Source organism: Abramis brama (assembly GCF_963993115.1).
Source record: "Abramis brama genome assembly, chromosome: 20".
NCBI classification, from domain to species: domain Eukaryota; kingdom Metazoa; phylum Chordata; class Actinopteri; order Cypriniformes; family Leuciscidae; genus Abramis; species Abramis brama.
In genome coordinates, this window is record NC_139982.1 from 12,406,245 (window position 1) to 12,432,906 (window position 26,662).

Consider the following 26,662-nt stretch of genomic DNA (forward strand, 5'->3'; position numbering starts at 1 on the left):
TAATATTTTAAGCAGCTTCAATCCAATCTGCTCAATAGGAACAAAAACCAAACACTTGATAATACTCAGCTCTATATTTCTTACCACCCTGACGAAACTTACCAACTCACATAATTAACGAAATGCATAGCTGATAGTAGAAGTATTGGACCAAAAATCTCCACAGTTTCTTTTTCTCCATTCTGTCACCTAATGGAGTTTGGGTTCCTGCCATTGTCGCCTCTGGCTTAAATATGCGTCATGAGTAAAATATCTAACTGGTCACATTGCCATTCATTTTGTACATTGAGGTTACTTGATTGATAAGGAATACTTTAGTGGTCAGCCATGACTTCCTGTTTTTTAACTGGGGTATAAATATGCAGGCCAAATTCCTATCCATCACAATAGAAAAGTCCAAAGAATACAGTAACAATGTGCAGAAATGAAACAAATCAGTAAAGGGCTATAAGAAAATGGAACAATTGTTGAAAATGCCCATTTCCACTATCAGTTCCACTATCAATAATTAAGATGTTAAAATCAATTGGAGATGTTAAAGGGATACTCCTCTGGAAAGATGAATGTGTATTTAAATTGGGTCATTTATGTCATTTATGTCATTTATTGAATTTGGAGCCTTCTAGACTGAGAAAAGCCAAAAAATGTATTTTTGGCTCACGTGGATGAAAGACAACTCCCAGAATGCACTTACTTTGCTGCCCTACGAGGCCACTCCCAAGCCATGCCTACCGGTTACAGAGGGCAGCTACTAGTTGACTCAAAACTGAAAAGACGCCGTTTTATCGTGAGTCTCCGTGACGAGTCTGCCCGGGATTTCGAGATCCCCCAAAATGTCCGGGATTCGGCTTTTGCGTTCTACACTCGCCATTCATTATGTTTACTGTGGCGAGCAGGACGAGGCTGAGGGGCGCGGGAGAACGGCGCGAGGCCGGTGGCGTGATTACTGATGAGCAACACCTGTGAGACGCACCGGTCTCGTGGGCTATCTCTCGTTAATTTTCTTAGCAATGCTATAACACACATCAACCGATCACTTGTTTAGCGTTCATGTAAACACTACATTCAGATTCACCAATCGGAATGAATTCAGTTAGATTGAAACAAAAGGTGTGCATGTAAACAATGAATGGCGACTGTAGAAAGCAAAAACTGAATCCCGGGAAAAAGAAGATGTATGGTAACCCCTACTACTCAGCTTTCTCCACAGAGCAAGAGCCTGTTGGCTTACCTTCCAAAAAAAGATGGCTGACACTATTTGTACATTCTTTGAGTGAGATCCCAGCCTCTATGGGCGGGTTGAGAACATGCGGAACTAGCTCCTACTACTGGCTGTAGTTTCTAGCCTCTGGCCAAAAAATCCTCCGATGACGCAAGATGACGATTTTTGCGTTATCGGAGGATTTTTTCCAGACAAAAAATACATAAATCTCTTGTCTCAGGGGGATATGAGGGAGGGAAGCACGGTAATTCGAAAATACTACAGGTTTCTACTAGACATGTGCCGGTATTCGGTAATGCGATAAATCGCGGTAATGAATATGCACGATATTGTTATCGCGGGCACTTCAAAATACCGTGAAAAATAATAGATCAGAATTTATATTTATAGAACGCGCGTTAGCTTATTTTCCATCAACCGCTTAAACAAACACTGTGTATATGCTGCGCGAAACACGTGCGCACTCTGATGTAAACAATCCCCACATGAAGCACTGTGTGCATGCGGCGCAGTGCGCGCTCTAGTCTAATGTAATCCTCACATGGAGAAGAAGCATGGCGGAAGGAGGAACACTGCCGACGATTTATCCCCCTTCTAAAAGCAGGGCTGTCAACTCTACGCATTCAGCGTGAGACTCACGCAATCGACACTTTTCACATGCTCCCGCGCCACACATCCATTTTCTCACGCAGAGTAAAATCACGGAGCAAAGAGGACACTGACACCGACAGACTAGACAGAGCAGGTTACTTTTGATATGAAAAAAAAATCTCAGCTCTCATGTTCTGTCCATTTTATTACGAAATTCAGACAATAAATACCGTTTTGGCGCTTGTAAATGTGACATGACCGATCGCTGTAGCGCCTCAGTTCAAGTAAACCGATCATCTGCTACTTTTTATTTAAAGATACAGTATAACTTACCGAAAGGTACTTATGCCTCATACATAATATCGATCAATCAGTGTTTTTCAACCACGGAAAGAGGTCAATAAAACTGCAGGTGAACAATTATGTCACAGAACGTTACATTTACCTCAGGAAAGCCATTTAATGACCAAACACATTAGTTGACTAGAAAAAATAGCTATAGAGAGGAGTATTTTGCTAAATATGTGCACTATATTACATTTGTATTATATTTTTACTTGTGTCATAATTTATTATAATGAAAACCAAATTGTATTTAATTTAATTTGTTAATTTTTAACCTTTAATAATTATAGCAATTAAAATATCGTGATAATACCGTATACCGTGATAAAAGCTCAATCAATTAATCGCAGCATGAAAATTTGATACCGGCACATGCCTAGTTTCTACTGATACAAAGCTTAATGCTAAATGCTGAAGTATCCCTTTAAGAATCAGCCTGGAAGTGGACGATCTTTACTGGCATCACACACAATACGGAGGATGGCTTGACGCGTGTAATAACGGCATGGATTATTTGTACTTATGCACACAAGAAAGTCTGGTTGCCCAGAGTAAATACATGCATGCCAATATTTATTTAATATTTGAGAAAATACTTGTTTTACGATAAAGTAAAATAATCAAAAGAAAACAAATATTCTTAAATTAAAGGTTACATTCTTGTGAATATTTTGAATGAAAAACCAAGAGGATAAATTGCCAAGAATTTTCCACAGCCTGTTTTGCTCAAGGGTACCGATATTAGTGGAGGACACTGTATGTTTGCGCAAGGAATATAACGAAAGGCTGTTAAATTACTGAAAAATATTGCACTACTATTCCTACAATAATGTCTACTTTAAAAATATCAACACTAACACCTCACTACTAAGAAATGTCTTTGCTTTTCAGTAGCAAAAACATTTTACTGATGAAGTCATGAGGCAGCGCTGAAGAGAAGTTTCTGTGCATGTGAATGTCTGTGTGTGTGTAAGTGAGTGCGTGGGAGAGAGAGAGCAGGAGAAAGACAACATGCTTTAACAGATAATTATCCTATTGTTTATAATATTGATATATTGTATATAAAATAATTTGGCAAAGTGATATGGAACTGTAATGGCTGAAACTACTTTAGCTGTGCAGTTATTGAAAAATCAATCAACACCTCCAAACATCTGTAAGCCAATCAGAATAGCACATTCTAAAACGTGGTATAAGTAAGGTATAATCCACAACTAGCTGTGCATTAAACGATTTTAAAGAATGACGTGGAGGCAAAGAACCACCAAACACGAAGTGCATTAAAATCGTTTATGCACAGCTAGCCATGGATTATCACGCTTATACCAGTCATTTGCCAGCATTGACAAGTTAAAGCTGTTATTGATGTTTGCAGTGCATTGTTTGACTGGAAGGGTAAAAATTTGCAGGTAACGCCTCTTTAGACATAGTAATCTACCCACTTTAAACAGAGATAAGGTAGTAATGTATTAATAATGAATTCTAGAATTTATTTGAATTAATTAACGAGAGAGAAAGAGAGAGTGAGAAATAGACAAAGATGAGAGGTGTGTGTGAATTACCAGTGTCAGTGTAGAGACTCTTTCTAACAATAAAGCTGTGAGTTTAATTGCTTCAAAACCAGTGATGTTATTCCCTCGTTGCTGAGAAACAATGTAGCAATTCAGTAGCAAAGCTATTTTAATAATAAAAGTCACGGGCAGATTTGATAACTTTCTGTGCTCCTGAGTCCTGAATGTTTCTGTGTATGAAAGCAGTGTATTAATATAGAATGGTGATTAAATTGACTGGAACTACTTGTACATTAAACAGTTTTAACGCACACCTTCCAGCCGATCAGAATTTGAGTATATAGTCAGACCATGGTATAATTAAGCAATGTGACACAGAAGGCTATGCTATATTGTGAATATAGTCGTGGCAGAAGAGAGCTTTTAGGCAGAAGAGTGCTAAGAGTGCAGCAGAGTGGTTTTATAGAATGATTACCACATAACAGAAATATTAAGGATATAAAATTTCATTCAGATGTTATTTTATTAAACACAATTATAAAAGAACATTGCGTGACAGAACAACAATGACACTGCGTCCTCAGGCTCTCGACTGGAGAGATATGAGAGAAGAGGGGACGCCTGTACCGAACTGAGATGAACATCACGACTATGACGAGAAAAAACACGCTTGTGCATTCTGTCCTTTTTAGGAAACGTACTTGGTGCACCAGGGTTCGGATGACAGCGTTCATACAAATTCATACAAGTTCATTCAAATGAACCGCACTAACAGAGCAATCACACCAGGGTTTGTTTTAATCAAACCAACCATTGCCAAGTGTGAACAGAACACACCCTTAGTTTCCACAATTTTACAAGCTCTGCATCTGTTGTAAGAATACCGGTGTAATTGAGACGGCCTGAAACACATTATTATTATCATAATCGATTATTAAATTCTGGAATCAATACATTGAATTTTGCTATCGGATACATTTTTACACCCCTTCTATATGTGCGAGAAGAAATGCACTCTTTGTGGTCATGTTGGTTTAATATGGTTTTGTAAAACTTTTATACCATAAGCAATAACTTTTCTGTGGTCAGGCCTCGGTTGTGGAACAATAAAAAATAGAAATTAGGATAGCCACTTCCGTGATCACTTTTAAGTCACTTCTAAAAACGCACTTGTTTTCCATGGCCTATAATTAAGGTTGGTTAGTTTTACTATTTTCCATTGAGTCTGATACTGTTTTTGCCACTTCTGGTTATTTCCATTATATATTCGAGTCTGATACTGCCTTGCCACCTCTGATTTACTATTTTTTGAGTCTGACACTGTTTTTCCATTTTTTTTTTATCCGAGTCTGATACTGCCATCTCTGTTTTACTATTTTATATTTGAGTCTGATACTGTTTTGCTACACCTGTTATAAGGCCGCTCTTAGCTTTGCTGTGCTTGTGTTGTGTTGTTATGCAGGTGTCATTTTCTTTTAATTTTGCTGTTCTGTAAAGCACTTTGGTCAGCCAGTGGCTGTTGTAAAATGTGCTATATATATACATAAAATGAACTTGAACTTGAATAACATTTTCCATAAACTTCAAGCTATCATGAATTATGATTGCATAAATATCACAAATAGACCAATAACATACACTGACAAAATAAATTGGGACCATTTTGATTTCATGCCAATTTTCATATTACTGTAATATTGTTTGAGTGTTTGTCTATATATAATGTTTTTCTGTTACATTTTCTCACTTAGAAAAGACATGCTGTAAAAAGGTCAAAGGTCTTGCTACGTAAGACTAGTTAACGCTGCATTGGAGGGCAGACCGGGTTAGTTCTCACATGGGGAACTTGACAGCAGCTGCCATAGCACTTCTCAGGTTGGGGTTGTCACATGTGTTATGTGCTGTAACTGTTATGTCCTAATTACATTTTCTGCTCAGAATAATGCTTATATATTTGTGCTGTTTAACTAAATGTTTTGCTATAGAATTGTTTTATTTAAATTTGGCTAAAAAGCAATTATAGGCTACTGAATGGCAGGTTCCATTGTGAGAACGTACTCATCATCTACAGAAGTTATATAGAGTTAGATATAAAAAAAAATATTGGCAGGTTGAGGGTTTAGCAATGGGAATGTTTTGAAGGTGAAATCTCAACCAACCCTTCCAGGAAAATAAAAACGCTTCTGAAAATCTTGAATGAATGAATCTCACAGTTTAAAGACAACTCTAGATACATTTAATGCACATTCTCTGTATTTACTCGTGGCTTCAAATAAACATTAAATTGTTATATGTTGACTGATTGTGCTCTATATCATGCGTCGACATTGCAGCACACACCTTATGCTTCACAGAGTTGTTAAGAGTAAGTCGCATGAATCTTTTTACAAGCTAGAGATGGTCATTCAGTAACTAGACTCGCTTTCCTGAAGCTCAAGCAGTAGAGCGTGGCGCTTGCTACGCCAATGTCAAGGGTTCGATTCCAGGGAAAGAAAGAACTGATCAAATGTAAATGTGTACCTTGAACACAACATAAGTCACTTTAAAATGTTCTGGCAAATACATAAATGTAAATGTAAACTCACAATATCAGTCTTTTTACAGTAACTGACACACGAATGCTTTGTGCTTTCCAAAGCAACTTACTCCTAATCAAAAATGAGTGTGTGTGAGTCTGAACAGATTAGGTTTGTGAGTGGTCAATAGACCCACTAACCTCCTGGGCTGTTTGTCAGTTGTGAGTACACAGAGGAGAAAAGCTCTCTTGTGAGCATCCACTTGGTCAAACTCGACTCTTTCCATACCAACCCCTCTCACCACAACCTCCTCTATTCCGGCAGTTAGTTTAGGTGGAGTCACAGCCAAGGCTTTGCAAACTCATGAATGTGCATTTGTTCATGTGTTCTGTGTGTTCTACGAGTGTTTTCTATGAAGTGTGCATGTGTGTCTGTGAACAGGACTTACTGTCTGAGGCAGCATTGCCATTGGGCAGAGATCCTAGATCAACAACCAGGCCGTCCAGACAGACGTTGAGCTCACCTCCTGCTACAACCGAGCCTTTGTTCTCGGTCTGTAGAACCAGACTGAGCTGAACATTCTCCACTGCCAGTCAAAAAGAGAGAGAGAGAGAGCTTTAGTGCTGGTAGATACATTTGTGTTTTTGTTTTTTTATTAAAAACCTAAATATTCAACTTACATTCATGACATTTTATTTGACAGACTCATTGTTTTGGCAAAACACTCACTGGTTCATATTTTGTGTTTTAAAATAGCAGGGAAGAAGCGAAGCTGGTTTAAAAGGGGAGTTTTCAGCTGTTCATTGAGATTTCATTCAATCCCACATTAGCCTTTACATGTCTTCGAATCACAGAAATCATGTATTTCTGATACTGCGATCTGTTGAACACGTGCTGACATAATAATCTTGTTCAGACACATGTGTCAGAACCTTATAACAGCAAATATAAAAACAGTCTCTCTTTTTAAGAAAGTCCAAAAACGGTAAAAGAACAGTTCAATCAAAATGATGTCATCACTCATGTCATCTAAACTTGTACGAAGTTCTTCTGTGCAGCAGTAAAGAACATCTTTGAAGAATATCCTGTCTTGTAAATGTAAAAAAATATATGCATATGTAAAAATCATTTGCACGTCTTGAAAATAAATTAAATAAATAAAAATCGCACCATGGGCTGCTTCTCTGCATGTTTGACAGGAATTGTGATTTGAATCTACATATCATTTTTTTTTATTTAAGCAAACCCAGCTGTCTTCTGCTAGAAAGACAAAAGTTCAAGAATTTCTCTAAACAATGTGAAGCCCACAGCTGACTCAGAGACAACTTTACCAACTTGACCAAAAACACAGGACTAAAATTGCGGAGTGACTCTGCTGAAAGTCAAACCTCAAATGTTCAGGAAAAACACTGCACTGAGCGGAAAGGAATTCATACAGACCTATGCAAAAAAAAATTGCCAGTAGTGTCAAAAGAACCAGAAATACAAAAGTATTAATTACAGGGGGTCAGTTGGAGACACTTAATATTCAAAAATATTATTGATCAGATTATTGATCTGACCAACAGCCGAAAAGCATAATTTTCCTGTTTATCACTGTAAAGCTGCTTTGAAACAATCTGTATTGTATAAAGTGCTAAAGTGCTCTGTTAATATTACGGCTGGGGAAAAAATACTTGTTTAAATTTTAAAATTAAAATTTACTGTTTAAATGTTTAAACTGTTTAAAATAATTACCACAATTAACGCAGAATCTGTATGCTTTCAGTTATAATGTCGAATGGCCATAATTTCTTATTTTATCCCCATAAAAAAAAAAAATAAATAAAAAAAAAAAAAAAATTTATATATATATATATATATATATATATATATATATATATACAGGGCTCCAGACTGCGACCAAAATTTGAGTGTGTGCGACTGAATTTTACATCCAGTCGCACATGTGCGACCAGTAAATTTCATCTCGTATAGTGTGATAGTGGGCGACAACCGACGTCGCGTACGATGCTTTACGACATCACGACAAAAAGACTAGCATGTTTAATTTTTTAACGGTCCTCCATGAGGGGTTCCATCAAGAGTGAATGAGTGTGTGTGTGCGCGCGCGCGCGAGTGAGTGAGCGAGCGAGCGAGCGAGCGAGCGAGAGTGAGTGAGAGAGTGTGTGCGCGAGTGAGTGTGTGTGTGTGTGTGTGTGCGCAAGCGAGAGTGAGTGAGTGTGTGTGTGTGTGTGTGTGTGAGTGAGTGAGTGAGTGAGAGCGTGTGTGTGTGTGTGTGTGTGTGTGTGTGTGTGTGTGAGTGAGTGCGTGTGTACATGTGCGAGTGAATGTGTGTGTGAGACAGCTCGCGATGACTGGTCGTAAAGCAACGTGTAGTCTGACAATGTTTCTTGTCCAGGACATGACAAGATTTTTAGGAGTCAAAATCGTGTAATCTGACACAGTGACTATGGTAACATACAAAAAAATTGTGTAATCTGAACCAGGCATAACTATAATGGTATACTGTGGTTATAAAAGTAGCCTACACATCTTTTTCCAGCACTTCAAAACTATATCATATTTAAATGTTATTTTTAATGTGTTGACCAAAACATTTTTGTTCATCCTTTAAAGATTGTCTCTATTTATAAAACTGAAAGTTTTTAGAAGTAGGAAAACACTTATTTTTTTAAAAAAAGAAAGACTAAATTACCATTGTAAACATAGCTGCTGAGGGAGCTTATTGGCTATTTTCACTCCCTAATATCTATTTTGTCACTCATTTTGCTTTTGAATTAATATTAAGACATTATGAATGATAATAATTAAATTGAACTTTATCTATACACTTCAAATTAAGCTCAGTGCTTTGTCATCCCACAGTGCTACCAAACACTTTCTGTAGAACTTAGTGCCGCTGCCCTCAGATGTTAGTCTGGAGCCCTGTGATCTTGAAATAAAACTGCACCATAATTTCTGTACGCTAAGTCTATTTATTATCAAAGCATTTGTCTGTAATAGTTATTTAGGGGGAAATGTGAAGGTGTGCCCCTAAATTTTCTGCTTGCGCTCCTAAAATTTTAAGTCAGGGGCTACAGTGCTCCTAATAAAAAAAGTTAGTCTGGAGCCCTGATATAATATATATATATATATATATATATATATATATTACTGATAACAATACTGATGCCTTTTTTAAACATATACATATATATATATACATATATATATGTTTAAAAAAGGCATCAGTATTGTTCAGTAATACTGGGCTTCATTCATAGAACTTGGTGAAAAAAGACACCATTAAATAAATATTTAAAATACTGTCTGTGGCAAGCAGGACCTCACAGAGGAGCTTCGGAAGTATAAAAAGAGGAGCGACGACAGTGAAGGAAGATAGAGGACCAGGCCTGGACTATTTACGTTATGCTTTGTTTATCTTTTACCTTCCTTTTGTGTTTGTTTATTTTGGATTAAAGTTTTGAAATGTTCGCTGGTTCCCGCCTCCTTCTTCCCTTATCAATGAACCTCGTTACACTGTCTCTGTTGTTTCAACATTAACTTGGAGAATCAATGTAAAAATATATTTATGGTGATTTTATATTGTGATGACAACTTACTCTTGCCATCATGTGTTCGTAGAGTGTCCAGTAAGTCAATGGTGGCACTGCCCAGAAGTTCCTTCCTCAAAGTGTGACAACTCCACAACTTCAGATCCAAACGACTCTGAGGAGTCACGTTCCTGTAAAATTTGAATGAATAAATAAATTAATATATATATATATATATATATATATATATATATATATATATATACATATATATATATATATATATATATATATATATATATATATATATATATATATATATATATATATATATATATACATATATATATATATATACATATATATATATATACATATACATATATATATATATATATATATATATATATATACATATATATATATATATATATATATACATATATATATACACACACACACACACACACACACACACTACCGGTCAAAAGTTTTAGATCAGTAAGATTTTTAATGTTTTTAAAAGAAGTATCTTCTGCTCACCAAGGCTGCATTTATTTGATTAAAAATACAAACAAAAACAGTCATATTGTGAAATATTATTACAATTTAAATCAGCTGTTTTCTATGTGAATATATAGTAAAGTGTAATTTATTCCTGTGATCAAAGCTGAATTTTCAGCATCATTCCTCCAGTCTTCAGTGTCACTGATCCTTCAGAAATCATTCTAATATGATGATTTGATGCACAAGAAACATTTATGATTATTATCAGTGTTGAAAACAGTTTTTTACATTTTTATTTCATGATGCTATGAATAGAAAGTTCAAAAGAACAGCATTTATCTGGAAAGCTTTTGTAATATTAATAGCCTTCAAAAGTTTGTTTTTGAGCATCAAATCATCATATTAGAATTATTTCTGACGGATCATGTGACACTGAAGACAAGAGTAATGATGCTGAAAATTCAGCTTTGATCACAGGAATAAATTACATTTTAAAATATATTAAAATAGAAAATAATCATTTTAAATTGTCATAATATTTCACAATATTGCTGTTTTTTTATATTGTTTTTTATCAAATAAATGCAGCCTTGGTGAGCAGAAGATACTTCTTTTAAAAACATAAAAAATCTTACAGATCTAAAACTTTTGACCAGTAGTGTAGTTCTCAAGTGGACCATGATTATGGCTAAACACAGTCCCATAAAACTGGAAGGGCTTTTTAGAAAAGATTTTAAGAGATGTAGATAAAAACAAACTAAAAGGTAGAACACAACCAACTCAGAAAAGCAGATTTCTTCACTTTACTGATTACAGAGAGCAATTCCAATGGTCTTAGGTAATTATTTGTTATTTTTACAAATTGTATACTTAAATGAGAAATGAAAAAAGTAACATATATATAAACTTAGTCATGTGATGCCTTACAGGGTGAGGTCTTCATTCCACTGCAGCTCAAGGTGTCCAGTGCGTTTGCCTGTTTTCTTCGTTTCACTGGTCAGACCGTCAGCGGTCACTTCCACAAATGAACTCAGACGAGAGTGACGACTGGGGAGCTTAGGAGACTGAGGCTTAGCAGACAGCACTGTCAAATGAGTACAACAGAAAAACACCAAACATTATTCAAATTTATTAGTTGCATTTCACTGTGATCCAAATCATTACAGAGCCATTCATCTCATATCATATTCACTGTTATTAAACTTACAACATACCAGAAATAACAGACCAAGTAACATATCCAGGGCATTTTGGGGGCCCTAAGCAGATTTTCAAAAAAGGTCCCATGTAAGGTTTCACCTAACCACTCCCATGCCCCAATGTACACAACATACGTCCTACACTGACACCTCATTGTAAAGTGTACTCAGAATATTTATCTTTAAACATACTAGAAAAAGAATAAACTGCTGAGTAATAATACCATTTCTGTAGCGTGAATTACCAATGTAAATACAATAAAACAATACACATTGATAAAAAGTATATAGTAAACAAATGTTTCAAACAGATTAAAGTGCAAAAGTACACAACTATAAAGAACAATTATAAAGAATAAGAATATTTTCAATCAATACATATAGAAATATTTTCTGAACTGGCATGTTTAGTCCAGAAAGTTGCACTGCTTTGTGTACAGGGTGTAATTTGAATAACCACTGTTTTTCTGCTGTTCCACATACACCACCTACTGTCAAGAGTGTGAATGTGCAATTTCATTCAACTAAAATCTGAACAATTCAGAAGGCGTCTAGAATTATTCACTGAATTTTTAAGTGCCCACGATAACAACACTGCATTTTCAGTGCCGCAATATATTATAAGGTGACAGTGACACTGTTGTTACAAAAGCACAGCGTCTTCAAATAACAGCAGTCCCGAAACGCTGAACTGAACCGATAAGACATGCTGCAGCAACCACCATTTCAACAAATGTATATCTTGTCAAAATGCAATACTTAGACAACCCTTATCTTGCTCCTTTCTTTCGTCATTTTCCTCTTTTCTGCACAATGACTATGATCCCGGTAACACTTTATTTTGATGGTCGCTTTTGAACATTCTGTTGACTATAAGTAACTTTGCAACTACATGTCAACTAACTCTCATTAGAGTATTAGTAGACTGTCTGCTTAATATCTGCTAACACTTTATTGTGATGTTCCCCCAACAGACATTCTACTGACTATAAGTAACTTTGCAACTACATGTCTAACTTATTCTAACCCAAACCCTACGAGTCTACTAGTACTCTACTAACACTTTAATGTGAGTTAGTAGACATGTAGCTGCAACGTTACTTATAGTCAACAGAATGTGTTAAAGGGACCATCAAAATAAAGTGAAACCCATGATTCCAAGGTGGCAAAAACATGTATAATTTTTATTCCTGTACCAGGAAATGTGAATGTGTCCTGACATGAACGCTCATAGTTGGACTAGCAGTTATGAAGTAAATTATTCAGCACACATCACCCTCTAGAGGAAACACTGCAAAGTGCAAAAACACATGAAGCTCTGATGCTGAAGTTGATGCGTCATATGAGCTGATAAATCCCATCAAAATGATCAGTTTCAGATCAGTCATTTACAGTGCACAGTGCTTATGTTAACACAGGCTGGATCCCCCAAAAAGCTGATTTTCTTACCTTTCAAGGTCAACTGTGATTTCTCTGTGGCCTGAACGTTGGCAAACTGAGACACACTGGCAGCTGCCATCATCACAATCACATCACATCACAGATCACAGCCCTGAAACAAACACACACACATTCATCATCACTCATATTCACTCATCTACTGTGTAATATAATCAGACGATAATAAACCATAGACGTGTGCGTTTACTGAGAGCTTCATCTAGCATTAAAACTCACAGTGATCATCTGAGCACCTCACACACACAAACACACACACAAATATTACAGTTTAATACAGGAAGATTTTACATAAACTGTGAAAGCATTAAAAAATGTTAGGCGGGTCAACAGTAAAGCCGGGTTGTATGGTTATGGTTTATAAACCAAAAATATGGTTTATAAAACGGTGTCATGATACAATCTGTGAATATCCGAGTCTGACAGCTTCATAGGTCAGAAACGATTGTGATGGTCAGACACAAACAAACAGTAATCATCTGACGTTAACTGTTCGGTATGTACATCAGGGTCGGATGATTATAAACACATTTCTTTTCGCCTCCGAATTAGACATCAGAAAGACTCAACCGAATATCATTTCTGCAGCTAATAAAGATGTATGATCATTTATAATCTTAAGTTTAATGCATGTGTAAGACAGTGACGATGTTTGACTAGCTGCTCATCATTTATAGAGAAAAGTCACAATATACTTGAAATCGTCAAGAACCACTATAAAAGCGATCAAGTTCATGTGTAATTTAAACGTTTTCTGTCAATAATAACAGACAATAAATGTTTTAATCCCTACCTTTTATCTGCCGTGAGACTGTGGATCGCTAACTGTCATTTCCGCTTTAATGTCATGGTCATGTGACTCTCAGACGAGCGCCGCGGTGAATTGTGGGTCCGGATGCTCCATACCATCAATGTGGCAGGGGTGCGTTTTCTGCTCACAAAAGTGAAGTCGCCTACATTTCTGTAAAATGTAAAATATTTTACCAAACCAGGTTCATAAATGTTCACAAATGTTCACAAATTGAATGTATGGCATACACTACTGATCAAATGATTTAGAACACCTAAATGTTTTGAATTGTTCACAGTTTAATGTAGGCCTACTTGGATTAAAACACATAACAGCATAGCATTCTTTCTAGGAGGTAGGCTAGGCTATGTGTTTTCTTGCTTTAGATTAGGATGAACCCCTGACCAAATAGGCACAGATGTAGTCAAGAAGATGCCTAAACTGCTTAGACTAGTCTTACAAGTTAGTTAATTTTTTTCTTTAAGGCTGGTTATAACTTTTTTAAGTGAGTTACTTAAACAGGTTGGTCTAATTTGGATCCGAAAAGTAAGTCTGTTTACCCTTTGGCTAAATGCAAGTTGGTCAGTCTAGTTCTTAGACTTAACATAGGGACTGTGTTTAACTGGCCCCAGATTCTCCAAAACCCTGACTAAATGCAGATCTAGACCAAGGTCTTTTTTAGAGCCCCAAACCGAGACCAATTACATGTTGATCCAAGAATCAAGCAGTCAATTTTAATGACGTTTTCATTGTTTCCACTTTTTCACATATTTTTATTGTTTCCAGCAAAAAAGCTGTTGAATTTTTTAAGTCAGGTTTTGGTAAATTATTACAATACATTTGAACTACCAAATTATTTTTTAAAACCAAAATCAACACTGAAATTGAATAATACTTCTGTAAACTTGTGAAAGCTTACTGGTGTGCGTTTAATTTTGCAATATATTCTTATATTCTTGCGAGGTTATGTGGCAAATGGCAAATCTTTTGCGTCAGACCTCAGTCAAGTCAAGTCAAGTCACCTTCATTTATATAGCGCTTTTAACAATACAGATTGTTTCATAGCAGCTTTACAGTGATAATAGGAAATTACAGTAACAGAGATTGTTTTGGCTTTACAGCAGCCCTAGGATAAAGTTATTGTCCAGCTAAAGTTGGTTTTGATTAGTGTCCTGCCTTTATGCTTCACTATGTTTGCATCAGAACAGAGCAACAGCCCTGTTGTGCATTTCCTCTTTTGTGGCATAGGCTACTGAAAACAGATCAAATGTAAGCCTGTATGTCACTATCCCCCTAAATAAAACTTAATAAAAATTTAATAAAAATTACGTTGATAAAATATTTTCCTCTACTGTAATAAAAGCAAGATACAAAACAGTGTCATATTTATTCCAGGCTTTTTGAAAGAAAGAAAGAAAGAAAGAAAGAAAGAAAGAAAGAAAGAAAGAAAGAAAGAAAGAAAGAAAGAAAGGAATGCTAATTAATTTTTACAGAAATGTCTATCATAGTCTATTTGGAAACTGCATGATTCTGGATAGACAACTAAACAAAATAACAGGTTCTGACAATATGATAAATGCTGCAGTATATTTAAATATATATATATATATATATATATATATATATATATATATATATATATATATATTTATATATATATATTAAAAAGGATTTATTGACCTACTCAGAAAGACACTTGTTTCATTACTGGATGAAATGATTCAATAACAAATGCCTTTTTTTAACAGTCACTTGTCACCACCTACTGCTGTAACAAGGTGATTGATACAATCTTTATTTGAAGCTTCAAGTTACTTTCAAAAGTATTTGTTGTTGAGTCTCAAGAGGAGGAGGTGCTGCGGGCTGTGGTTGTTCCAGAGAATTGCCTCATGGGGCCTATACTTGTGCAAGTCAGTTTTAATAAAAAACAAAATAAAAAAAAAGGAGAAGTGACTAACAGCCTAGGGCAGTCACCGAATGATCAGGACAACACCTGGCCAGAGAACATAAGGGGGAAAACAAAGAAAGCCAAGGTGGTCAATGGTAAACCTCATCGCCACAGCTTCGCCTAGACCCCCTGTGCCAGCTATGTAGCTCAATACCATCAGCTCTCCGTCTGTGCCCTGGGATCCTTCGGCTCCACCTCCGTCTGTCGTCACCAGGATGTCATCAGCCACATCTATGCCTTGGTTCCTCACTCCCTCGACTCGCCGTGGGCTGTCATCCCTGCTGTGGTCTGTGGCATCGGGCACTCCCCATCATCGCCACCGGGGTTTTGTCTTTCGAAAATGTCTTTCTGAAACCCAGATTAAGTACAGATTAATAACACCTGGACTATGGAGTCCTGAACTAAAATAAACTAGGTTAATTTAAAACCACCTGTGCAGATCTGTATTAGCCGGATGGAGTTTGCCTATAAAACATGGAATGAACCATGAAGCTTAAAAGTAGTTAAGCTACAGTAGTTATTTTATATATCCAGGGGTTGTGGAAGAATGTAAAAATAAACCTCAAAAAAACTGCTGCTGAAGCCCGAAGAGAGAGATTTAGGACTGGCGGAGGACCTGCAAATAAAGAAGATGACCAGTTGGATGAGTTACTGACAGGAATAATGGAGAGCCAGCAACCTTTGGAGAACATACCAGGTGATGACCATCTAGTACAGATGATGGATCACACACACCTACATTAAGTATATGAATACATTTTACGTTCCCTTTGCTTTGTGTCATCAAACATCTTCCCATTAATCTGTATTTATTTGACCATATATATATATATATATGAACTTGTCTTGTTTTAAGGAGAAAGTCATATGGACAGAACTAAAGAGTTGCAAGGCAGTTTACCCTCCACATCCTCAGAAGCAATGGTGGCAATGTCTTTCAATACAATTCAACCATCGCTGCTCTGGGGGAAGCTATTGGGGGCTGGTGTTGACCAACACCTGTCTGCATGGACCATCAGTTACCTCACTGACAGACCACAGTATGTGAGGCTCCAGGACTGTGTGTCTGATGTGGTGATGAGCAGCACAGGAGCACCACAGGGGACAGTGCTCGCTCCTTTTCTCTACACCCTGTATACAGCGGACTTCAGTCATAACACAAGCAGCTGTCACATGCAGAAGTTCTCAGACGATACTGCCATTGTTGGGAGGGTTGCAGAGGAGAATGACCAGGAGTACCGGGAGGTCATCGGGGACTTTGTCAACTGGTGTGTGTCAAACCACCTTCACATCAACGCCAGCAAGACAAAGGAGATGGTAGTTGACTTTCACCGGAGGCCACCTGGTGCTACACCGGTGAACATCCAGGGTGTTGACATTGAGATGGTGGAGTCATACAAATACCTGGGTGTTCACCTTAACAAGAAACTAGACTGGTCTACAAACACAGATGTACAAGAAGGGCCAAAGCCGTCTCCACCTGCTGAGGAGGCTGAGTTCTTTCGGTGTGTGCAGGTCTCTGTTAAAAACTTTTTATGACTCTGTGGTGGCATCTGCAATCTTTTATGCAGTAGCCTGCTGGGGAGCTGGGAGTACAGAAAGGGACAGGAAAAAGCTTAATAAACTGGTGAAGAAGGCTAGTTCTGTTCTGGTCTGCCCTCTGGACACCATAGAGGAGGTGGGGGAGAGGAGGATGTTAGCTAGGCTGACATCTATTATGGGCAACACTTCTCACCCCCTGCATGAGACTGTGAGCTCTTTGAGCAGCTCCTTCAGTAGCAGACTGCTGCACCCTCAGTGTAAGAAGGAGCGCTTTCGAAGGTCCTTCATTCCAGCAGCAGTCAGACTCTTTAATGCAACATCATAATGCAGCACTGCTAGCTGCTTCTGCACTTTGAGTAGCACTGGACAATTATTCTGCATAATGTGTATTTCTTTATCTATTTATTACTTGTGTCACCTACAATTGTGCAATATGTTACCTCCGTTCATTTACATTATACTTATCTGTATACTTGTATATTTGTATTTATATACTGTCTGTTGACATAAGGTTGGTTATTGTGTGAATACAGTTGTTTTCTAATCATCATTATTATTGTTATTGTAACTATTCTTATTCTATTCTATTTTTCATTCCCTATATTTTTGTATTTCTTACTTTATTTTTTATTTTTGAGCTGCTGTAACACAGAAATTTCCCCAGTGTGGGATTAATAAAGTCAATCAATCAATCAATCAATCAATCAATCAATCAATCAATCAATCAATCAAGTCTGCCAGAACTGGTCACCCTAAGAAAAGACTCACTGTCCATGAAAGGCTGGCTATTGAATTCCATGAACGTTGTATCTAAGTATCTTAAAGGAGAAGTTCACTTTTAAAATGAAAATTCTGTCATCATATAATCACCCTCATGTTGTTTCAAACCTGTATGAATTTCTTTCTTCTGCTGAACAGAAAGGAAGATATTTAGAAGAATGTCAGTAACCAGGCAGTTTTTGGGTCCCATTGACTTCCATAGTAGGAAAAAAATATACTATGGAAGTCAATGGGACCCAAAAACTGTCTGGTTACTGACATTCTTCTAAATATCTTCCTTTCTGTTCAGCAGAAGAAAGAAATTCATACAGGTTTGAAACAACATGAGGGTGATTAAATGATGACAGAATTTTCATTTTAAAAGTGAACTTCTCCTTTAAGGAGGAGCATGAAATGAGGATGAAGATACTGCAAGTAGAACTGGACATGAAGATGAAGAAGAGCAGTCTCAAATGTCACATCAGTACATAAATCTGTGAAATAATATTGTTTTATCAAGTCAAGTTGGATGTTATGGCTGTTTCTGTAACATACCAGACAAAATATCCATTTTACTTTTAAAATATATTTTATTTGCTCATTACATGTGAGAATGTATCAGATCTGAGAGGGTTGAAAAGGTAAACAATGTAAATATATCTATTTAAAGTGGCACAACGCAAAAGCATCTCTGTATGCATGCATGCACTGTAAATGGCTGTTCAGCCCTGCGGTTTGTTACTATTGCAGCTTTCCAGAGTCACAACCGCATTTTCTGTGAATGCATTGTGCTGATCTGTGCAGAAACTATCATTTGTCCACATTGTCCAATTTTGTCTCACTTTTTGAGTTATTATTTCTCCCACAGTATCAATAACATGGTTCTGTGGATAAAGAGTTTATGCAGAGAAAAATGACAACAAGAAAATTAAGCCAAGTTTCATATTAAGACAGTATGTGGCATCCTTAACATCCATAACCTATAACGATGACAGTCCTGTACAACTAATCTAATCTGAAGTAGGTTTCAACAGTTCCGTAGTTGCCTTTACATGAAGAGAGCTACTGTTCAGGTTATAGCATGAGGGGTGTTCCAGTATCGGAGTTAGAAGATGGTTAACCTTTGTTTGAGTAGCACTTCCCCCTTTAGATGCCTTCAGTAAATGCTTCATGGTTTGCACCAGACATTCTGCCAGACAGATGTATGGGTTGGAAAGAATATGTTTTCGTGCAGGAATTTTTCTATCTCTTGGGACACTAACAATGACGAACTGTTCTGACTGTCCATAATGTGAAAACAACTCTCTCAGGATTTGGAGGGTCTTTTCGGAGGTAATCAAGGGCATTATTGGATTCACTGGCCATTTGGAATGTGCATGCACAGAAGCAAGCAGCATCTTCATCACAACAGGTTCCACAAAATCTAGATTCACTCTTTGCACTTGGGTGCATCATTCTCTTTCCAGGTATAGAAGATCAGGGGAATAAAATGCTGACACCTTCTCTGAGAGATTGGAGTTCATTTCCCACAAGGAGTGGCACATAAAAAAAAAAGACTGAACGAGACAGCATTGACCCAGTTGATGAGTCTCCAGGCCCCAAAAATGTGAAGTGCATATCAAGCAGCTGCCATCTCCTCTCCACAAAGAGATCCTGACAAAGATACTCCAGCCTCTAGGTGCCCAGTCGTATCAACCCAGGCCTGCCGATTCTACTTAATCAGATACTCAGTATCTGAGTGGGTATCAGAGTTGCTTTCATTCTGACCCAAGATTGCCTGCACTGAGAAATTCAATGGAAATTCTGGGAGGTGTTAAGGTTTCCTGCCTAGCCTTCAAACTTAAACCTTAAAGCTTCACTGCAGAGTCGTCTGCATCATCTCTTTGCTCACAGGAAGGGCGCTGGACTGGGCAACAGCCCTGTGGAAGCATCAATCCTCAGTTACCAGCAGTGACTTGCTTATCATGAAGATCAGGCCATGTCGACTGAGGATGAGCTGGCCACCACAGAGCCAGTTACCCTTACCGATCTTGAGGCCAGGATATTGATGACTGTCCAAATTGATTGAAGGTGGGGACATGGCTACAACCCTGCCTCCCTCAAGCACCAGTTCCTTGGGAGTTTTCAGACCTCACAATCCTTTTACAGCCCCCCTGGTGGTAAGCCTAGAGGAACCTATGCAGCTGGGGAGAACCAGGCTCTGCTTATTGTGTAGAAACGGGCCACTTCTGAGCCAACAATCCTGTCCTTGAGATCAATATTTTTTTCCGAAACCAGCTGCACATAGTGTCCTAATTCTTGAGATTTAGACTGCGCACTCACTGAGCAGCTTGGAATTCAGAGCCCCTTGACTGTCTTTACAGGATAGAAGACCCTTGTGACCTGAACAGATGGGTCACTGCAGAATATCACAGAACAGAGAAGAGATCTCCTGAGTTACATTTAATCCTTGACTACCCTTGGCTTGTCCTTCACAAACCTCAGATTGACTGGTCTTTAGGATTATTGATTGGATGGGGTTCTAATTTTTGGAATTCTTGTTTGTCTTCCCATACCTCTCTCGAGCTATTACCTGCCACTCCCAAGTCACTACTTGATGTCAGGGAGCTGCAAACCCCCTATTTCGAGTTACCAGTCTCACTCAAGGTAGACAGAACCACAATCAGGACTGAGCTGACCCAATTCTTTCCCTGGAAATACCTTCCTAGCTTGGGTTTTCAGCAAGACTAAAGCAACAATTCTTCTTCCCCATAGGCCCTATGACTGTGCCTTTGACTTGCTGCAGGTACCTGTCCACCACAAGGTGGGATATTTTTTCTCTCTTCTCACACAGACAATGCCCTTCAGAAATGAATTACAACACTGGGAACTGTGAACTACTGACAGTGAAACTGGCACTTGAGGAGTAGAGACATTGATTGGAAGGGCCAAAGGACAAGGAAAGGTCAAACATCGATCTACCAGAGTCAGAGAACAACCACGAGACCATTCTGCTGAGATCCAGGATCATGGCACCTGTCCATTGGGGAAGTGAAGTGACAGTTAAGCAGCAACAACCCAATGTAGGTAATAGCCTTCCAGGACATCTGTTTGTTCTTCTGTAATTCGTTGCACTCTATGTTGCAGTAGGGCCATGTATCCCTCCCCGGGTCACCCTGGAACCACAAAGACTTATCATCCAGAGTAATGAGTAATACCATCGCTCAATATATATATGTCTCTGATTGGCTACACTGATCAGCGCTTCAAAAACATGTTGTCTTCACAGAGCACTTACACACATACACACGGGAGCGTTTGAAAGCAGCCGACTGTCAGCGGATCCCTAATATATCCACTGATAGACGGATCCACTGATAGACGCCTGCAGGGCCGCGGGAAGTGGGGGTGCTGGGGGTGCTGCAGCACCCCCTGTTTTCACAGAATTGTAAATGCAACGCATGTTTGTTCATTAAAATTTATTAATTTCTAGCATTTAGTCATTTATTTGTAATAAACACTTCAAGTGGGCTATTTAAAAATTGTTATTTATATGTTAAATTATGTTTTTAAAACATAAGCGCAGAGTGTTACGTAGGCTAATATTGTGTGTGTGTGTCGAAAGAATTTGTCCGCAGCTGCTCAAAAAAAAAAAAAAAACCCCAGTCAAAAACCCCACTGTCAGTGTTTTGTAAGGAACAGGCACATATGTCCAATATAGCAGGAGACATTTTAATTGTTTACTAATAAAACAGTTATTTTTTATGTCAGTGTCTGTCGGCTAGACACATTAAGTTGACGACTCGCGAACTTAGCAGCGCCATCAGAGAGACATTCCCCTTTTTATACGAATTACATAAGCAGCGCAGTCTGTTTTCTTTCGTTTTGACTTGTTCTGCTTAAAAGTAGACATTTCAAGCTATCTATATGTCTCAGGTCTGTGAGGCAATAGGCTACCTTATAGGCCTACGCTGAGTTTCGGTTCATTTATGAGACGAGCTCCAGGTTCGCCAGCGCCTCCGTGTCCTGATTATCTATTTTCTAATAGCCTATATTTAGGATACTTTTTATATATTAAATCCAGACAATTTGTTGATGAAACATCGATTAAAATTAAGATACAATTAATACAAAACGAAATTAAATTTAAAGACAGGCTTTGTGCTTTCAGTTTGAGGTCTCTGTGAATGTTTTAAAACATTCTTTTGTACTGCTTTATAGCGCTCACGCCCGTAGCGGAGAACTGTCTGTAACTTTTTTTTAAATGAATTTCTAAAAAAAATGCGACTTAGTCCAGTGCGACCTAGGCTATATATGTTTTTTTCTTCCTCGTGGTGCATTTTTTTGACTGATATGCGACTCCGGAGCGACGTATAAAATAGGCTACGGTAAGTTATTTATTCTTTTTGTGCAAATGTCCCATAAAGTCCCATTCTTTAAGGATTAATTTATGTCCCGTTCACCGGTTCACCATTGCATTACGAATAAAAGCAGAATCAATAAAGTAAAAAATGTGATGTGCAGTCAGGTGATTTGAGTGTGAGCGCGTTTTTTGACGAGTTTTATAGTCTTAATTGATACTGTTTCTTATTCAAAAGTGGTGACCCCCCCCCCAAAAAAAAAACAGCACCCCCAAAAAAAAACCTCTTCCCGCGGCCCTGGACGCCTGCTTTCAAATGCTCCCGTGTGTATCTGGTGCTTTTGTCACCATATATGTTTTTGTCACCATTTCTGAACAAGCTTATGATTAGGCAATATACACAACAAGCTTACGGTATATCTTAAAGTTTTAAGCTCATTCTAATACTACTCTACTAATACTAATTCTCCTACTTAAAGCATTTAAGCTCAAGCAGCGCGATGGGGGAAAACGCTAATAAAGCAGACTGTGCCAATTATTGAACAGAACTTACATATACTCTCGAGTCAACATACGATTATCATGTTTGTATTGTTTCACATAGTTATTGTTACAAGTGAGACTCCCGCACCACCTCCTTTGCACCACCAGAGGGAGCCATCACCCGAATACTGACTTTCTCATTTGGACTTCATTTCCCATAGGCCCTCATTCCTGGGACTGATTGCACTATCACCTGCATTTCATCACACACACACTATTTAAGCAGATCACACCCGCACACACTTTGCGATGTCTTGATTTGCCTCGGTGATCTTTTCTGAGCGTTTATTATTGTGGATTGTTATACCCGTGTTTGATTTGGACTGTTACTCGTATTTGATTATTTGCCGCCTGCCTTGACCCTTGCCTGCCATTTGGATTCTATCTATTTGCTACCTGCCCTGAACTCTGCTTGCCTTTGGACTCTGTATGTTTGCTGCCTGCCCGGACTACTGCCTGTTTCTGTTTACACTTTTGTCTTGTCCTCGCTATTGTCATTGCTATAGATTGCACCTTTACTGCATAACTCTGGTTTTCAATAAAACTGCAGATGGAACCTACTCCTGTAGACCCGTCATTACAGAAGACTTCAACACACAGCGATCCAGCAGCCATTATGGTCATATGGTCATGATTATATCATCAGAATTGTCTGCACAAGCCAACCAGCTCGCCATACACCAACATCTGCTCAATTGACTAACTTCACTAACAAAGGAGCTTGTCAATGCACTACAGAGCCTTCATCTAACACAAACCGAGACACCGCCAGCTCCACTTACCGCTCCAGAAAACCCCATAACCAGTTCGGCCTCATCCGTGAACCCATTAGCTAAGTGTAAGAGATTTATGTTACTGTGCTCCCTTTTGAAGTGGGCTGTTGATTGACAAATCAACAGCCCACTTTGTATCCTACAGACTCAAACAGAATTTCATTTGTGTGTTCGCTGTTGATCGGAAAAGCTTTAGACTGGGCCACCGCTCTTTGGAGAGAGGATGGATCAACATTCCCTTCCTTTAACATATTTCTACAATGCTTCAGAGAGGTCTTCGAACATCCTGCTGGAGGTGAGAGTGCGGGTGATCAGCTACTCGCTCCGTGTCGGGGAGAATATGCCTTGACTTTGAATATGCCTTGGCTGCTCAAACGGAGTGGGTAGAGGACACAAAAAAGTATTGTTCAGGAGGGGACTGAGTCACGAACTTCAAGCTGAGTTAGCCTGTCGCGACGAGGGAAAAACACTGAACGAATTCATCGAGCTGACAATCCAGATCGATAATCTGATCCGATCGCAACGCTCTGCTCGCACAGTTATTCAATGCACCTGCCGCTGTCTCCAATTCAAAACCCATGCAACTCGGCTACACTCATCTAACTCCCGAAGAACGAGAACGACATATGCAACATCATCTATGCATGTACTGTGGTCCAGCCGGTCATCTCAAGACATCATGCCCGATCCGGCATGATGTGTGTGTGTGTGTATATATATATATATATATATATATATATATGCACGCACACTGGCTTCACCTCGGCTGCTTGTCACTGCAACTCCACCTTGGCCTTCAGGACCTACGGTGTCCAAGGGAGTAGATTTGGTTTGAACATTGGGGGGGTTGAAGTTTGGGTCTGCATATTTTTCATGTGATCATGGTATAAATATTGTGGGGGTTGTAATGCATAGATTTAAATATTGGGGGGGTTATCTCCCCCCCAACCCCCCCACAAATTACGCCCCTGACGGTGTCTCCTGGTCTCTATGTCTCCTCAGCTCCGTCTCAGTCTGTAGTCCCCCTGGTTCCACCTGCCAAGTCTCCACCATGGCTCTTCCCTCCCTCGACTCCACCTTGGTCCTTCATCCTGGTTGTCTTTTGGGCCACATACATTCTCCATCTGTCATCACCTCCCTGACTCCTCCCTTCATCATCCCTGCCGTGGCGTTTCCCTCTGTCAGCCTCTCCTTGGTTACATCACTCTCCAGCTCCACATCCTCCACCAGAGCCTCCACCCTCCCTTCTCTGTTGGACTTTTAGTTATGACGTGAGGATACACCTTCCGGGAGGGGGGTGTAATGTCACAAGTATTTTAGTTTCTTTGCGTTTTGGTTTGGTTCTGTTCCTGTTTGCCTGTGTTCCTGATCCTTGTTTGTTTCTATGATTACCATCTTCTATGTTACATACCTGTCTATAGTTCTGTTGATTGGCCTCCCTCTTAGTTTTCCTCAGGGCTTTGTCTTGCTTTAACTTTAAGTTAGATGTGTTCTACTCTCTGTTTATTTGTTACTCTGCATCACGCTTACCCTTTGTTTGGATTGTGCTGCAAAGCTAACCGTCAGGTTGCATCACAAGTCAGATCGGGATTGGTAGCATTTAAATATTCCTCCAGATCCTTTTGCTTGAAGATCAATTCATCACGCCAGTAAGGGGACGAATCTGGTCACAGGTCTGTGCGAAGGACCTGTCTGGTTCTTGTGGTCTTTGTTGAGGATCTGTGCCTGTCACGTCGATGTGGCCTTCATAGGGGATTGTCTAGTAGACATGGTCTCTGCCAACAATAATGTTAACAAATACAACTTTTGATTTTAAAGTGCCCCTATTATGCTATTTTAAAGGTTCCTAATTTTGTTTTGGAGGTCTCCTACAACAGGTTTACACATCAAAAGTCATAAAACACTTTCTAATAATATACAGTGCACATCACCACATTTTTCAATGATTCTCAAACGACTCGTCGGATGAATCAGTCCCTCTAAATGCCTCCTTTCCATGAGCTACTCTGCTCTGATTGGTCAGATGAACCAGTCTGTTGTGACTGGTCTACTGCTTACAGCACACATCGGAAACAAAATGCCCATTACCATAACTGAACCTCAACTCCGGAAGCATCCTAAAGCTCAATGACTGTAGCCACTGTAAAGACAGTAACAATGGCGTTGATTTTACCATATCAATCTGAGTGTGAGCCCAATGATGAAACATGGGAAGAATTAGAACTCAACCTTGTTGAACCTTGTAACAAAAAGTTTATGATCCGATATATACAGGTCACGTGAACTACAATCAAAAGTGTTATTCCAGTACAGCAAATAAGATCAAGTGCGTGACCTTTTGAATGAGTTGGAAAATCAATAAACTGTTTCAGTCCAAAGCTGTCCAAACATGATAGAAAGTCTTTTGTATCAGTAGCAGTAGCTTTATCAACATGGATATTAAAATCACCAACCATAATCACATTTGGAGAAACAGAACATAATAAAGTTAAAAAAGCAGAAAGTTCAGTTAAAAAGTTAGTAATAGATTCAGGTGGACGGTAAACAGTTGTTATGATAGTGGGTACCGGTCCGTTGACTTGTAGCACCATAGATTCAAAAGTAGCGTAGGAAGGTACAGCTATAGTAGAGACCTTCCATTTCTTATTGTAAAGCATTGCTAGACCACCACCTCAACCCGAGACTCGGGGCTGACAAGCATAAGCAAAACCTGGAGGAATGGACTGATTCAGCTGAGAAAAATCATTTTGTTGCTGCCATGTCTCAGTCAAACAGAAGAAATCAAACTTACAATCTTTCAGTAGATCCCAAACCAACGGCGCTTTGTTGTTTATTGAACTAATGTTGAGTAATCCAAACGTAAAACGTTCGTTGTAGATTCGGTGATTGTTGACTTGCCTAGATGAGCTAGCACAGAGTGATCCACAGTTCGTTCCAATTTCCTTGTCGAATGCGAAGATGATGACCAGAAGGACTTTACAGAGTTTGAGTCATCATAATTGTAATTCCGTCTTGATCTGCGATGAATATATTTGCGACGAGGCTTAGAAATGTCAGTGTAGAAATAAAGATCCGGAGGAGAT

General features: G+C 38.6%; 1 protein-coding gene across 2 annotated transcripts in view; it reads right to left on the reverse strand.

Moving 5' to 3' along the window:
- Nucleotides 1-13,758, reverse strand: part of wwp2 (WW domain containing E3 ubiquitin protein ligase 2) — a 59,030-nt gene extending 45,272 nt beyond the window's left edge. Inside the window, exons 1-5 of one of the 2 annotated variants that reach the window (XM_084094957.1) lie at nucleotides 13,679-13,758; nucleotides 12,877-12,979; nucleotides 11,156-11,312; nucleotides 9,791-9,912; nucleotides 6,634-6,771 (exon numbers count right to left, since the gene is read on the reverse strand). In XM_084094957.1, the coding sequence (XP_083951083.1) occupies nucleotides 6,634-6,771; nucleotides 9,791-9,912; nucleotides 11,156-11,312; nucleotides 12,877-12,949 (490 nt within the window). In that variant the 5' untranslated portion in view covers nucleotides 12,950-12,979; nucleotides 13,679-13,758. Of the gene's footprint in view, nucleotides 1-6,633; nucleotides 6,772-9,790; nucleotides 9,913-11,155; nucleotides 11,313-12,876; nucleotides 12,981-13,678 lie in introns of both variants that reach the window. The other variant, XM_084094956.1, reaches the window with a different exon arrangement.
- Between the last annotated feature and the right edge of the window lie 12,904 nt (nucleotides 13,759-26,662).